The sequence below is a fragment of the Ahaetulla prasina genome, chromosome 2 (genome assembly GCF_028640845.1).
Source record: "Ahaetulla prasina isolate Xishuangbanna chromosome 2, ASM2864084v1, whole genome shotgun sequence".
Lineage (NCBI taxonomy): Eukaryota > Metazoa > Chordata > Lepidosauria > Squamata > Colubridae > Ahaetulla > Ahaetulla prasina.
In genome coordinates, this window is record NC_080540.1 from 105,870,561 (window position 1) to 105,883,574 (window position 13,014).

The 13,014-nt window shown below is 38.4% G+C and overlaps 1 protein-coding gene across 1 annotated transcript in view; it reads right to left on the reverse strand.

Moving 5' to 3' along the window:
• The window catches only part of STK10 (serine/threonine kinase 10), a 90,525-nt gene that overhangs the window by 4,632 nt on the left and 72,879 nt on the right, over nt 1-13,014 (reverse strand). Inside the window, exons 11-17 of the mRNA XM_058171313.1 lie at nt 12,582-12,705; nt 9,679-9,858; nt 8,966-9,058; nt 8,610-8,739; nt 6,954-7,078; nt 5,546-5,734; nt 2,747-2,872 (exon numbers count right to left, since the gene is read on the reverse strand). Coding sequence (XP_058027296.1) covers nt 2,747-2,872; nt 5,546-5,734; nt 6,954-7,078; nt 8,610-8,739; nt 8,966-9,058; nt 9,679-9,858; nt 12,582-12,705 — 967 coding nt within the window. The remainder of the gene's footprint in view (nt 1-2,746; nt 2,873-5,545; nt 5,735-6,953; nt 7,079-8,609; nt 8,740-8,965; nt 9,059-9,678; nt 9,859-12,581; nt 12,706-13,014) is intronic.

Below are 13,014 nucleotides of genomic sequence, written 5' to 3' on the forward strand. Positions count from 1 at the left end.
GGTGGCACTTTTCATTCTATATAGATTGAAACAAGCAAGAGAGAGAGGGGGGGGGAGAGAGAGAGAGAGAGAGGGAGAGGGAGAGAGAGAGAGAAATACGAGAAGATATTTTGCAAGGAAGAAACAGCACCAGGCCTACCATCTCTTTGACCTAATTTGAGATTGCATGACCAGCAGCAAATAATATGAAGTTATCGTTCTAGTATCTTTCTGACATTAGATAGAAAGAAGTCTCATTCCATCTAATATCAGATTCAATGTGCCTGCTTAACTTGGAGTTAGCAAATATAGCATGGTTAGCATATTGTGCTCTAGACATAAAGACCTGAAATCTATGGTAATCCATGGAGTTTAACTTGATGGCTTTGAGAAAAACAATTCTCTTTCAAAACTAGCATAACTCACCAGGGTTATGTTAGGATTTAAATGAATTAAATGAACCCATATTTAATTATCCATATTTCACCCCTTGGGTAAAGCTTCAGATATAAATACAATTACATGCTAGCTTTAAAAAAAATCCCTGATATTATTTCTCTCTTCTGTTTTAAGGACCAACTGTGACCAGTATTAACAAATCTTTCAGAACAGGATAACAGATAGCCCAAAGATTTCATACGTCCCGTACTTCTGAAGATTAAAATAAGCATAAATAAAACTGAACCATTGATATTAAAGTTACCTGTAACTGCTGGAGTTCATTCATGTTGCTCTCACACTGACCCAACATCTCCTTTATCTGCATTTCATGCTTCTGCTGCTGTTGTACTCGCTCAGCTTTTTGCCTCTTATCTTCCTGCTGTGCAAACTGTAATGGAGAGACCACCAATAATCAGGCAAGGTTTGGATGGCTTCCCATAACAAGTTATACACTTGAACTTTGAAATTGCTCAGAAGGTAAGTGAAGTTTACCATTGTGATTATTTATTGTCAGTGAAACTGTTTTAACTTCAAATTCTCGGATAGTTACAGGATTTCTGGATCTTGTCTAACACTTGCTTGTATGCTGATGAGTACTTTATCAATACAATTTGATTTCACTTTTCCTTACTTAAGGTAGACTAAAAATAAGGACGGATTATCGCAATTATGAACTCTCCACCCTTTCATAAAATCAGAGTACTACATCACAGATGTAGTAGATAATTTGAATTATTTCTATTTTGAAACTCATTTAACACTGAAGCCTAAATGTCAGTGATATGACATGCAGCTAGACATAATTCCCAGTAGGCGATGTCTAGCAGATTTTTACAGTTATAATACATTCATTGGGTTAATTTGTATGACAAATTAACCCAAAAGCAGCTGCCAAAAAAGCCAACACAGTTCTGGGCTGCATAAACAGAGGGATAGAATCAAGATCACATGAAGTGTTAATACCACTTTATAATGCCTTGGTAAGGCCACACTTGGAATACTGCATTCAGTTTTGGTCGCCACAATGTAAAAAAGATATTGAGACTCTAGAAAGAGTGCAGAGAAGAGCAACAAAGACGATTAGGGGACTGGAGGCTAAAACATATGAAGAACGTTTACAAGAACTCAGCATGCCTAGTTTAATGAAAAGAAGGACTAGGGGAGACATAATAGCAGTGTTGCCACAAAGAAGAGGGAGTCAAACTATTCTCCAAAGCACCTGAAGGCAGGACAAGAAGCAATGGGTGGAAACTAATCAAGGAGAGAAGCAACTTAGAACTAAGGAGAAATTTCCTGACAGTTAGAACAATCAGTAAGTGGAACAACTTGCCTGCAGAAGTTGTGAATGCTCCAACACTGGAAATTTTTAAGAAAATGTTGGATAGCCATTTGTCTGAAATGATGTAGGGTTTCCTGCCTGGGCAGGGAGTTGGACTAGAAGACCTCCAAGGTCCCTTCCAACTCTGTTATTATGTTATGTTATGTTAAATGTAAGGCCATAATTCAGTTTAGCAATTAATTGGCAGTGTATTGGTCCATACAAAGTTGCTGTGGCAGTGCCTGTGGCTCCTCCTGTGAGTTGCCTCAGCTAAACAACCTTGGATGGTTCTATCTATGGATAATTCATCATATTATTCAAAGGAGGGTCCATAGTTTGTTCTTCTCAGCCTCAGAACCCTCCATAATTTGTTACTTGGGCCCACTAATGGATGTGGTAGCAGATACAATCAGGGAAAGTATACAATAGCATATTCATTTACCATTACCTCATTTTTTATTTAAAATATGCCTATTCCTTACTCTCTTTGTCAAAAAACGTTTTATTGTTATAATCCTGTAACATGACTAAACAGGTTATATGAAATGACTCATTGACAAAAGAATCCTCCGTTTATTTTCCATCCGTAGTCATGGAATCATAGGGTTGGAAGGATCTTAAGACAGGAGTCCTTATACTATCCTGGACAAATGGTTGTCCAAACTTTTCTTGAAAACCTCCAGCAATGAAACACCCACAACTCTGGGAGACAAGCTATTCCACTGCTTGAAAATTGTCATTGTCAGGAAATTCCTCCTTAGTTCGGATTAGATCGCTCCTGATGAGCTTTCACCCTTGGGTAAAGCTTCAGATATAAATACAATTACATGCTAGCTTTAAAAAAAATCCCTGATATTATTTCTCTCTTCTGTTTTAAGGACCAACTGTGACCAGTATTAACAAATCTTTCAGAACAGGATAACAGATAGCCCAAAGATTTCATACGTCCCGTACTTCTGAAGATTAAAATAAGCATAAATAAAACTGAACCATTGATATTAAAGTTACCTGTAACTGCTGGAGTTCATTCATGTTGCTCTCACACTGACCCAACATCTCCTTTATCTGCATTTCATGCTTCTGCTGCTGTTGTACTCGCTCAGCTTTTTGCCTCTTATCTTCCTGCTGTGCAAACTGTAATGGAGAGACCACCAATAATCAGGCAAGGTTTGGATGGCTTCCCATAACAAGTTATACACTTGAACTTTGAAATTGCTCAGAAGGTAAGTGAAGTTTACCATTGTGATTATTTATTGTCAGTGAAACTGTTTTAACTTCAAATTCTCGGATAGTTACAGGATTTCTGGATCTTGTCTAACACTTGCTTGTATGCTGATGAGTACTTTATCAATACAATTTGATTTCACTTTTCCTTACTTAAGGTAGACTAAAAATAAGGACGGATTATCGCAATTATGAACTCTCCACCCTTTCATAAAATCAGAGTACTACATCACAGATGTAGTAGATAATTTGAATTATTTCTATTTTGAAACTCATTTAACACTGAAGCCTAAATGTCAGTGATATGACATGCAGCTAGACATAATTCCCAGTAGGCGATGTCTAGCAGATTTTTACAGTTATAATACATTCATTGGGTTAATTTGTATGACAAATTAACCCAAAAGCAGCTGCCAAAAAAGCCAACACAGTTCTGGGCTGCATAAACAGAGGGATAGAATCAAGATCACATGAAGTGTTAATACCACTTTATAATGCCTTGGTAAGGCCACACTTGGAATACTGCATTCAGTTTTGGTCGCCACAATGTAAAAAAGATATTGAGACTCTAGAAAGAGTGCAGAGAAGAGCAACAAAGACGATTAGGGGACTGGAGGCTAAAACATATGAAGAACGTTTACAAGAACTCAGCATGCCTAGTTTAATGAAAAGAAGGACTAGGGGAGACATAATAGCAGTGTTGCCACAAAGAAGAGGGAGTCAAACTATTCTCCAAAGCACCTGAAGGCAGGACAAGAAGCAATGGGTGGAAACTAATCAAGGAGAGAAGCAACTTAGAACTAAGGAGAAATTTCCTGACAGTTAGAACAATCAGTAAGTGGAACAACTTGCCTGCAGAAGTTGTGAATGCTCCAACACTGGAAATTTTTAAGAAAATGTTGGATAGCCATTTGTCTGAAATGATGTAGGGTTTCCTGCCTGGGCAGGGAGTTGGACTAGAAGACCTCCAAGGTCCCTTCCAACTCTGTTATTATGTTATGTTATGTTAAATGTAAGGCCATAATTCAGTTTAGCAATTAATTGGCAGTGTATTGGTCCATACAAAGTTGCTGTGGCAGTGCCTGTGGCTCCTCCTGTGAGTTGCCTCAGCTAAACAACCTTGGATGGTTCTATCTATGGATAATTCATCATATTATTCAAAGGAGGGTCCATAGTTTGTTCTTCTCAGCCTCAGAACCCTCCATAATTTGTTACTTGGGCCCACTAATGGATGTGGTAGCAGATACAATCAGGGAAAGTATACAATAGCATATTCATTTACCATTACCTCATTTTTTATTTAAAATATGCCTATTCCTTACTCTCTTTGTCAAAAAACGTTTTATTGTTATAATCCTGTAACATGACTAAACAGGTTATATGAAATGACTCATTGACAAAAGAATCCTCCGTTTATTTTCCATCCGTAGTCATGGAATCATAGGGTTGGAAGGGATCTTAGAGACAGGAGTCCTCCTATCATTTTGGACAAATGGTTGTCCAAACTTTTCTTGAAAACCTTCAGCAATGAAACACCCACCACTCTGGGAGGCAAGCTATTCCACTGCTTGAAAATTGTCATTGTCAGGAAATTCCTCCTTAGTTCCGGATTAGATCGCTCCCTGATGAGCTTTCACCCCTTGCTTCTTGTCCTACCCTTATGTTCTAGGGAGAATAAATCAAGACCTTCTTCTCTATATTGGACATACAAATATTGAAAGATTGCTATCATGTCTTCCCTGAGACTTCTCTTTGTTAAGCTAAAGATATCTAGTTACTTTAGCCATTCTTCATAGGATTAGTCTTCAGACCCCTTATCATCTTTGCTTCTCTTCTCTGTATTCTTTCTTGAATCTTTCAGCATCTTTTTTGTAATGTGGTGCCCAGAACTGGATGCAGCATTCCAAATACAGCCTTATCAATGCGGTATAGAGTGGTACTATTACTTCCCTTGATCTTGATGCTATCCCTCTATTGATGCAGCCCTGGACTAATTTGGCTTTGCACCACACTGATGACTCACACTTATGCAGTGGTCCACCAGGGTACCTTGATCCCTCTCATAGGCACTACTGAATATCCTGTACTAGTGCATCTGATTTTTCCTGCCCAAGTGCAGCAACGTACTTTTCTCACCGCTGAACTGCATCTCATTGGATAGGACCCAATGCTCAACTCTGCCAAGATCCTTCTGAACCTTGAATCTATCTTCTAAAGTGTTCGCTCAACCACAAATTTGATGAGTGCCCTTCAATCTCTTCATCTAGGTCAGGGGGATCCACAACCCCCAGTTCATGGCCTGGTGGTGGGCCACAGCCCATTCGGAAACAAGCCATGGAAGTTGTGAACGAACACATGCATGCAAATATGTGAAGCTGCATTTGTGAAAGTAGCATGTGCACTCAAAACCATCCTTACTCCCCACCCTCCGCCTTCTGCTCCTGCTGGTCCGCCAAGCCGGAATGTAGGCCATTTATGAAGAAGTTGAAGAGCACTGGTCCCAAGACATCTCTATATCTAATGAATATTCTCAGGCAAATCCCTTCAGAAAGGTGGCTACCCAGCTCTGACAGCAAACTTCACCTGTTTTATCTTCTCTCTCTGTTCTGAGGCACTTCCAATGGAGTTGATATGGAGACTCTTTTTATACATGGCCATGCGGGTTTTCCCTTCACTCCTCTGAATTTTGGGGAGACGGGCCCTCTTTTGCTGCTGCCGAACTTTCAGCTGTTCTATCATGCGCTGGTTATATCGTTGCATCTGCTCGCGTTCCTGCAATATAAATCACCACAGTGGTGGGAGCCAGTATAAGAGAATGCCCCACATTACATTCAGTGACATCAATGGCAAGGAGCCGCAAGTTATCGTACAAAAAAACAAAAGGGTTGTTGGGGGAAAGAGAGAAGTAAGATCAGTCTGGAAGACCTGAAGATGCAGAGGAGGCTAGCACAGTTTTTTTTTCCTGAAGGAAATAACATCAATGCCTCCGGCTCCCATGAATGCATCCCTAGCGTAAGCTATTGGGAACTATCACAGAGACAGCAATGCTAATTAAGCCAGCTGAAACATAAAAGCTATCATAGAAAGCTGCCAAATTACAGATCTACCCAGTGGGATTTCTTAATGGAAATCATAATCAGTATGCTATTTATGTGCAGAAAGACGACTGTTCAATGCAATGTGTAGTGATGCGTAATAAACTATGCACATAATAAGCAATATATGAATATTAGCGATCATCCAGACCTACAGTATAGGTGCCAATAAATCAGAGGTACAATATATACTAGTGTACTACCTTGTTTCCCCCCAAATAAGACATCCCCTCATAATAAGCCCAATCGGGCTTTTGAGGGCATGGCAATAAGCCAAGCATTTATTCCAGGGTTCAAAAAAATATAAGACAGGGTCTTATTTTCGGGGAAACACAGGTATTAGTACAATATTATTGTATATATTAGTATTCTCCACATAGAGAAGGAACATTAGAATCATCTCTAATGGAAATGAAAGACCTCTTTTTCCATAATGTAAAATAAGCAGTTTTTTGCAAAGGTTCAATGCAATTTCTATCACAGCAAAAGGCAGAAATAGGAACATCTGATCTAATGTTATTATTTCTTTCTCTGAAATCAGAGTTTAATCTGGTTTGAAGACATTTTCTTTAGCAAACTTGACTATAATCACAGTGGCTATTGGAACGACAACCCAACACATTGAGAGAATCCTAATTTAGGAGAGACTAACTCTAAGCACGTGTCCTCCCCCTAATAACTCTAGATGGTTGTATTATTATCAGAGTACTCCTTTCCAGGAGCTCTTAGGAGCCCACAGTTACCATACAATTTTAAATCTTCCTCATTATGATGCTCTACCAATTAACCTTTCCCATATCTCCACGCTCTGATTCTTCTGTGCGCTTGATTTGTATATCTGCAACTTTAGATCCCACCTATCATTCAAAAGAATCGAGAATGAAAAATGCTGCTACCTTCTCATGTTTCCGGAGCAGCTCATGTCTCTGGAGGAAATACTGATCTTTTAGTTGCTGTTTCAAAGTCTGATGCTTCTCCTGCAGATGGTGCTCTTCAAGATCCCAAATAGTAGCTTCTCGGTCTACAGGGTTAAAAAAACAACACCAGATTAAATATATATGGTCATTAAAAACTTGAACAGAGAGGGGAAGAGCAACTGTTTCAATCTCAAGGTGTCTATACCTCATGCTCAGTTTCTGTCCCCTCAACCTTCTCTTTACATTACGACATTTATGGGCCTGAAATTAAAAGGTAAATGAATGACAAGAGTAGCTGTTTTTCTTTGCACGAGAGCTCCCAAAGCAAGAAAAGAGGAAGAATATGTGTGTGGGGGAACGAACTGATTGCAAAACCTTTGCTACAGAGATGGAAAACCTGTGAGCCCTTAGATTGGTGGTTAGCGATCAGTACAAATCATCATTTCTCAATCTGTATTCCTATAATTGTATTCCAATCCATAGACTGCTGTGTTAATACCATTAAAAAAAAATAATTTCAAAGATTGGTGGTACCTTGAAGCATCTCCTAATGTATGAAGCTTTTGCATGCACCTTTCCCAATTCACATTTAAAAGAAAAATGATAAGCCTCCCTAAAAGTATAATTTTGCATATGAATTCCATTTTAAAATATTCTTTTCTCTGCTATCTTTCTTAAATTTTTTGTAGATGATCAGGCTGAACCTGAGAAGATCAAATGCATCATATGTTTGGAGTCACTATGACACCCCCCGCCCAAGAAACCTAAGTCCAGCCCCACCCCAATCCAGGGTTAGGGTTAGGGTTAGCCTATTGACTCTTTATCTGGCACCAATTTGCCGTGACGGTTAGTAGATCAGGTTCTTGTATATAGGTTGCAGGGAATAAACTCGCAGTGCTTTTGAACTCTATATTGGCTTCTGATTTCCTGAACTTGACACTTCTTTCTCTTTGCATATCTATTCCACGTATGTACTTTTTAAAAAAAATGCAAATACTTTATGTACATAAAATATAGCTTTGTGACTTATGAGATCTCTTCCCATCATATCTTTTACAAACAGTTCTTCAGAGTAGATCTTTTATTAAAGAAAGATACTATAATCTGGGAAGAATTCATACTATGGTGGCTTTTGCTTCCTTAGAAATCTGTAGCAAAGGTTTACTTTTACATTTCTATTTCTATTTTAATTTTTGATTCCAACTCTCACCAGCACCAGCCAGGACGCTGGAAGCTGTAGATCAGAATATCTGGAATATCACAAGTTTTCCCATCCCTTTGTTATAGATAAGCTCTATTTTTGATGTTTTATTGTTGGCTTTCAAGCTAGCACTGTGACAAAAAGTGGCTTGGAAACTTATAACTTCAGATTAATTGGCTACTTTTCCAAAAACAACTCTCTATCTTAAAACATTATTTTAAAAGCTTAAAATATTATTCCATAGCATAAATACTGATCAGAAACTCAAGACAATCCAAGTCATTACTATAAAGGATTTGCATTCTTCTGGTTTACAGCTTTGCTAATGCTCTCCAATAGGTTGCATTGCCTTTAAGCCAAAGCATATTCTTCTTCGTCTGACTTCGTTACTTGTAATCCATTCTAACTGGTCCATTTAAGGAGGAAAAAAGCACCTCTCATAAGTTGCTGCTTTTTATTGAGGCAATCTCGTTCTTTGTCACAGATCTCTTTCCGATTCTGAGCTGTAATGTTTTTCATAGCCTGCTCCAAATCCTCGGATTGCTTGGCTATAAAATCTTGTTCCTGGAATGAGAGAGGAGATGTATTAATGATCATCTTGGCCGGCCAGAGCTTTCCCAAATCTGCCAAATTTTAGATACGTTGGGACGGTAATTCTCAAACTAATTAGAAACTAGAATTCCAGACTCTTTGAAGGTCTTTGAGATAATCCATAGTGTTTCTGGTTGGGATTCTATGTTGCCGTAAGAGTTTGTGCTACAATGTCAATTAAATCTCTCTTGTGCCTTACCATAACTTGCTTTTTTTGTACAAATTCATCCATCTTCACTTTCATGCTGCTCTTGCGTTGTTGCCGTGGGAGTTTTTCAATGTCATTCTTGAGCTTCATAACAAGGAAAAAGACAAGCGGTCAAACTTTTGAGATATTCAGAACCACTGGGGAGCCCTTTGTAGCTTAGAAGGATCTATAATAAGGTTTCATACATTTAGCAGAAAACTGAAGAGCGCAGTCAGTTTTTTGTTTCTCTTCTGCCTCTCCTTCCTACTGTCTTGCTGTTGCTCATTCTTTTATTATTGGTCATTTTTAAATTGGCATTGTCCCCCAAATTCCTCCCTAAGTACCTTTTTATTCAGCAGTCCCACCTAGGCCAATAGAATGTATTTCTAATGTGTCTATAGAGAAATGTCTAAAGATGTTGAAAAAGTTCGTGGAAGAAGTGAGATTCAAACCAGAAACTTTACAATTTACACCTCAATCATTAAGCAACTTCGTTAGCTCTTCAGATTTTCCTCTCTTCTCTCTCACCCCACTTTTTCATTCTTCTTTCCCTTACTCCCTTCTCTGTATTCCTGTATATTTTTTCTTCCTCAGACTACGTTCTTCATCGTCCTGGATTTCACCTTCCAACTCCCTTGAACTGCTTTGTTTATGACAAAGACTTTAACTGAGAGATGGGATGGCATCCTAACATTATCCTAGCATGTAAGGATTCAAAGCTTTACCTCTTTCTTTTTTTGTTTCAGCAGTTCTTGAAATTTAACCAGATCCCTTTCTTGCTCAGCACGGATGCGTTTAGCTTCTTCTCGCCGGTGCAGTGCATGATCTTGCTCCATTTTTTCAATCTGCTGCTTCTGTTGCCGTTCTAGATTTTCTAGTTCCGTGTCATAAAACTTCTTCTTTGACTACACAAGAAATGCCAGATAGAATCTTAAATAAATTGATATTTTTTTAATTCAATAATAAAAGCAAAGGTGTGGGGGGTAGGTACCTACAGGGGTGAAATCTAAAAATTTTCCCTACCAGTTCTGTGGCCGTGGCTTAATTGGTGGGCATGTCTTGGTGGTCAGATGATTGTGTAGGCGTGGCCAATAACAATAAATAATAAAAATAATAAACAAAGTATACAAAACAATAAGAGGTACCAAAAACCAACTTTCACACTTTACACACACACAACACAACTGACTCACATACAATGTAAAAGCAGCTGCAATTCACCCAAAATGGCCCTGCAACAAGCAGGAACCTCACATAGCCACAAAAAGCTCAAAGACCAACTTTCACACTTTACAAACACACAACACAACACAACTGACTCACACATACACACAAAATGCCATATACAGCTTTGTGAGATTTTGTGTTTGTGTAGTTAGAGTGAAACAACTACAGAAACACACCAAATGTCAGAAAGCTGCACAAATATTTTATTTTATTATTTTATTTTATTTATATTTTTTAGATCAGGGGTTTCCAACCTTAGTAACTTTAAGGTTTATGGACTTCAATTCCAAAAGTTCCTCAGCCAGTAAAGCAGGCAGATTAAGTTGCTGACTGAGGAGATGGATTGCAGGCAGGCAGATTCAGTTGCTAGCTGATGCAACTGATGTAAAGCATGCATCTGATGTAAAGCATGGCTTTCCCAGTCATGTTCTACATGTTCTGACGACCTCAGCTGAGCTGCGGATCATCAAAGGCTTTTTTTTTACTTTTAAAGGCAAGTTTTCGGCTGAAGAAAAACTGCTTTTAAAAGTAAAAAAAAAAACACCTTTGATGATGGCGAGGCTCAGCAGGGGCAGGGGGCGGGGCCAGGGATTTTTGCTACCGGTTCTCCGAACCTCCTGCCACCATCGCTACCGGATCGGGCGAGCTGGTCCGAACCAGGAGCATTTCACCCCTGGCTACCTAAGTTTGGTTTCAGATAAGGATCATTATTTAATTTCATATTAAATCTAAAACATCCTCTGGACTGTGAACATTAAAGAGTCCATTGCTGGAGCTGTAACTGAGAAGTAACTCTTATTATTTCACCTCGAATTCAGCAAGAGAAAGTAAGACCACTCACTTCATCATGCTTGCCATCTTTATTTTTTTAATGTTTTAGTTTAATGTAATCTCTTTGTTGTGAGTCACCCAAAGTTGTTAAGAGTCAGGCAGTTTACAGGTTTTAACAACAATAGTAACTGTGATGTGACTGAACTAGCGTAGGAGGGATGGACAATATTTTAGAACAATATTTTGGGGGTAGTGGCTTCACTGATCTTAATGCAACCCTTCTGGGGATGATAGAATTCATTTTGCTGATGAGTGATTCAGCGACAGTCTCGATAATAACCATTAGGACCTGACTATGGCATACTTGTCTGTAGGCTGTGGATTGCCTGTGTGTATGTGTGTGTATGTATGTTACAGTAGATCAGGAAAAAGCTGTTCAAGATTCTTTCTAAGTATAAGATTGGATGATGCCCAGGAAAAAATAATGGGAAAAATTGCTCAAGTACAGGAATAATTTCAGAGAACATTATAAATGATCAAAGAATGAGAAATTCCTATTAAGCCTGATTGAAAACTGGGAATGTATAGCCCTGAGAAAACTTGAGGATGGCGACTGTTAATGGTTCAAATATAGTATTTGAAACATTATTGCCAATTTTCTAACAATAGAGAAGCTGAGAAGGATTCAACAATGCTGATACTGGCAGATGAAATGATTGCATCTGTTTACATAACTCTTCTTCAACCTTGCATTCTCCAGATGTGTTGGAGTACAGCTCCAACAAACCCATATTACTATAGTCATGATGTCTGCATGCCCTTAGTTGTGGGATAACACCTGCAGAAGACGCTGAATTAGAGGTGGCATACTATGAGACATAAGAAAAGTGACTGGAAGGGATTTCTTCTCCCAGAATGTTTAACTAAAAATGCTGCTTCCTGGCATTCTGAACACGCAGGAGAATCTGGAACAGAAATGAATACCAAAATTTTATAACGCAACAATGCATAACTAAAAATTAATTATGTTTGGATGGGAGATTCCTGTAATTTTTTAGTAATGTGAGAAATTATTAGGGATAGAAGGAAGAATAGTCCTTGTTTTGTATGCGCTAAGTCAGGAATATGAAACTTTGTATGCTTCAGATGTTTTGAACTGGAGCTTCAAAAAATCAGCATGAGAATTTCTTGGAGTTCAAAACATTTGGGATTTTGCTACTTGATATTATGATTTTAGCAAGGATTTTCCAAAGGAACTTCACCATTTGAAGACACTAAAATATAAACACAGGAAAATTATTCTGAATAATACGAGCCTCTCACACTTAACATCCACAATCTACAGTAAAGAATATTATGTTTTATGTTATGTTATGTTATGTTATGTTACGCTATGTTACGATAATGTTATATTATGTTAGTTATGATACAATATACAATGTATTAATATTGATACATTCTCACAGGCAAGATTGCTGTTCTATCCATAATTCTTCAGAGAACTGACACTACTTATAGCGCCAGGGTTTAGGTTTCTTCCTAACCTAATTAATACCATTTATGGCTTGTTAATTTTTCTTTTCTCCATTTTCAGCCAACTTCTGAGATGGCAATTCCTTTTCCCACTTACATTCATTTCTTGTTCAAAGCGTTTTAACATTTGTTCCACAAGCAGCTGATGTTTGTTTGTTAATTGTGTCTGATTCCGATGTTCCTCTTTCTGAAGTAAACGTAGCTCTCGCAGCTCCTGGCGCCTGCAGAGTAGAACAGAAGTCAGAACAGAAGTAAAGTAGAGCAGAAGTTTAGAAACAAAGGAGAAGCTTTCCCTTTAAAAATAAAGCTACACAGAAGCGCCATTTAGGCTAAAACAATCAAAACGAAGACTAGCTGCCTGCTGCCATCTGTGTCCTGAGGATCTAGAATTTCCTTGAGGGAAGAACTGACTCTTTCAATCACTGTCATGAACACACACCACTTTTGGCCCGCAGGCAGAATATTTGGAAGAGGATGGCTTTTTCAGCTCTTTCTTGTTTATATTTGCACTTCTGGCCTTGAATTATTCA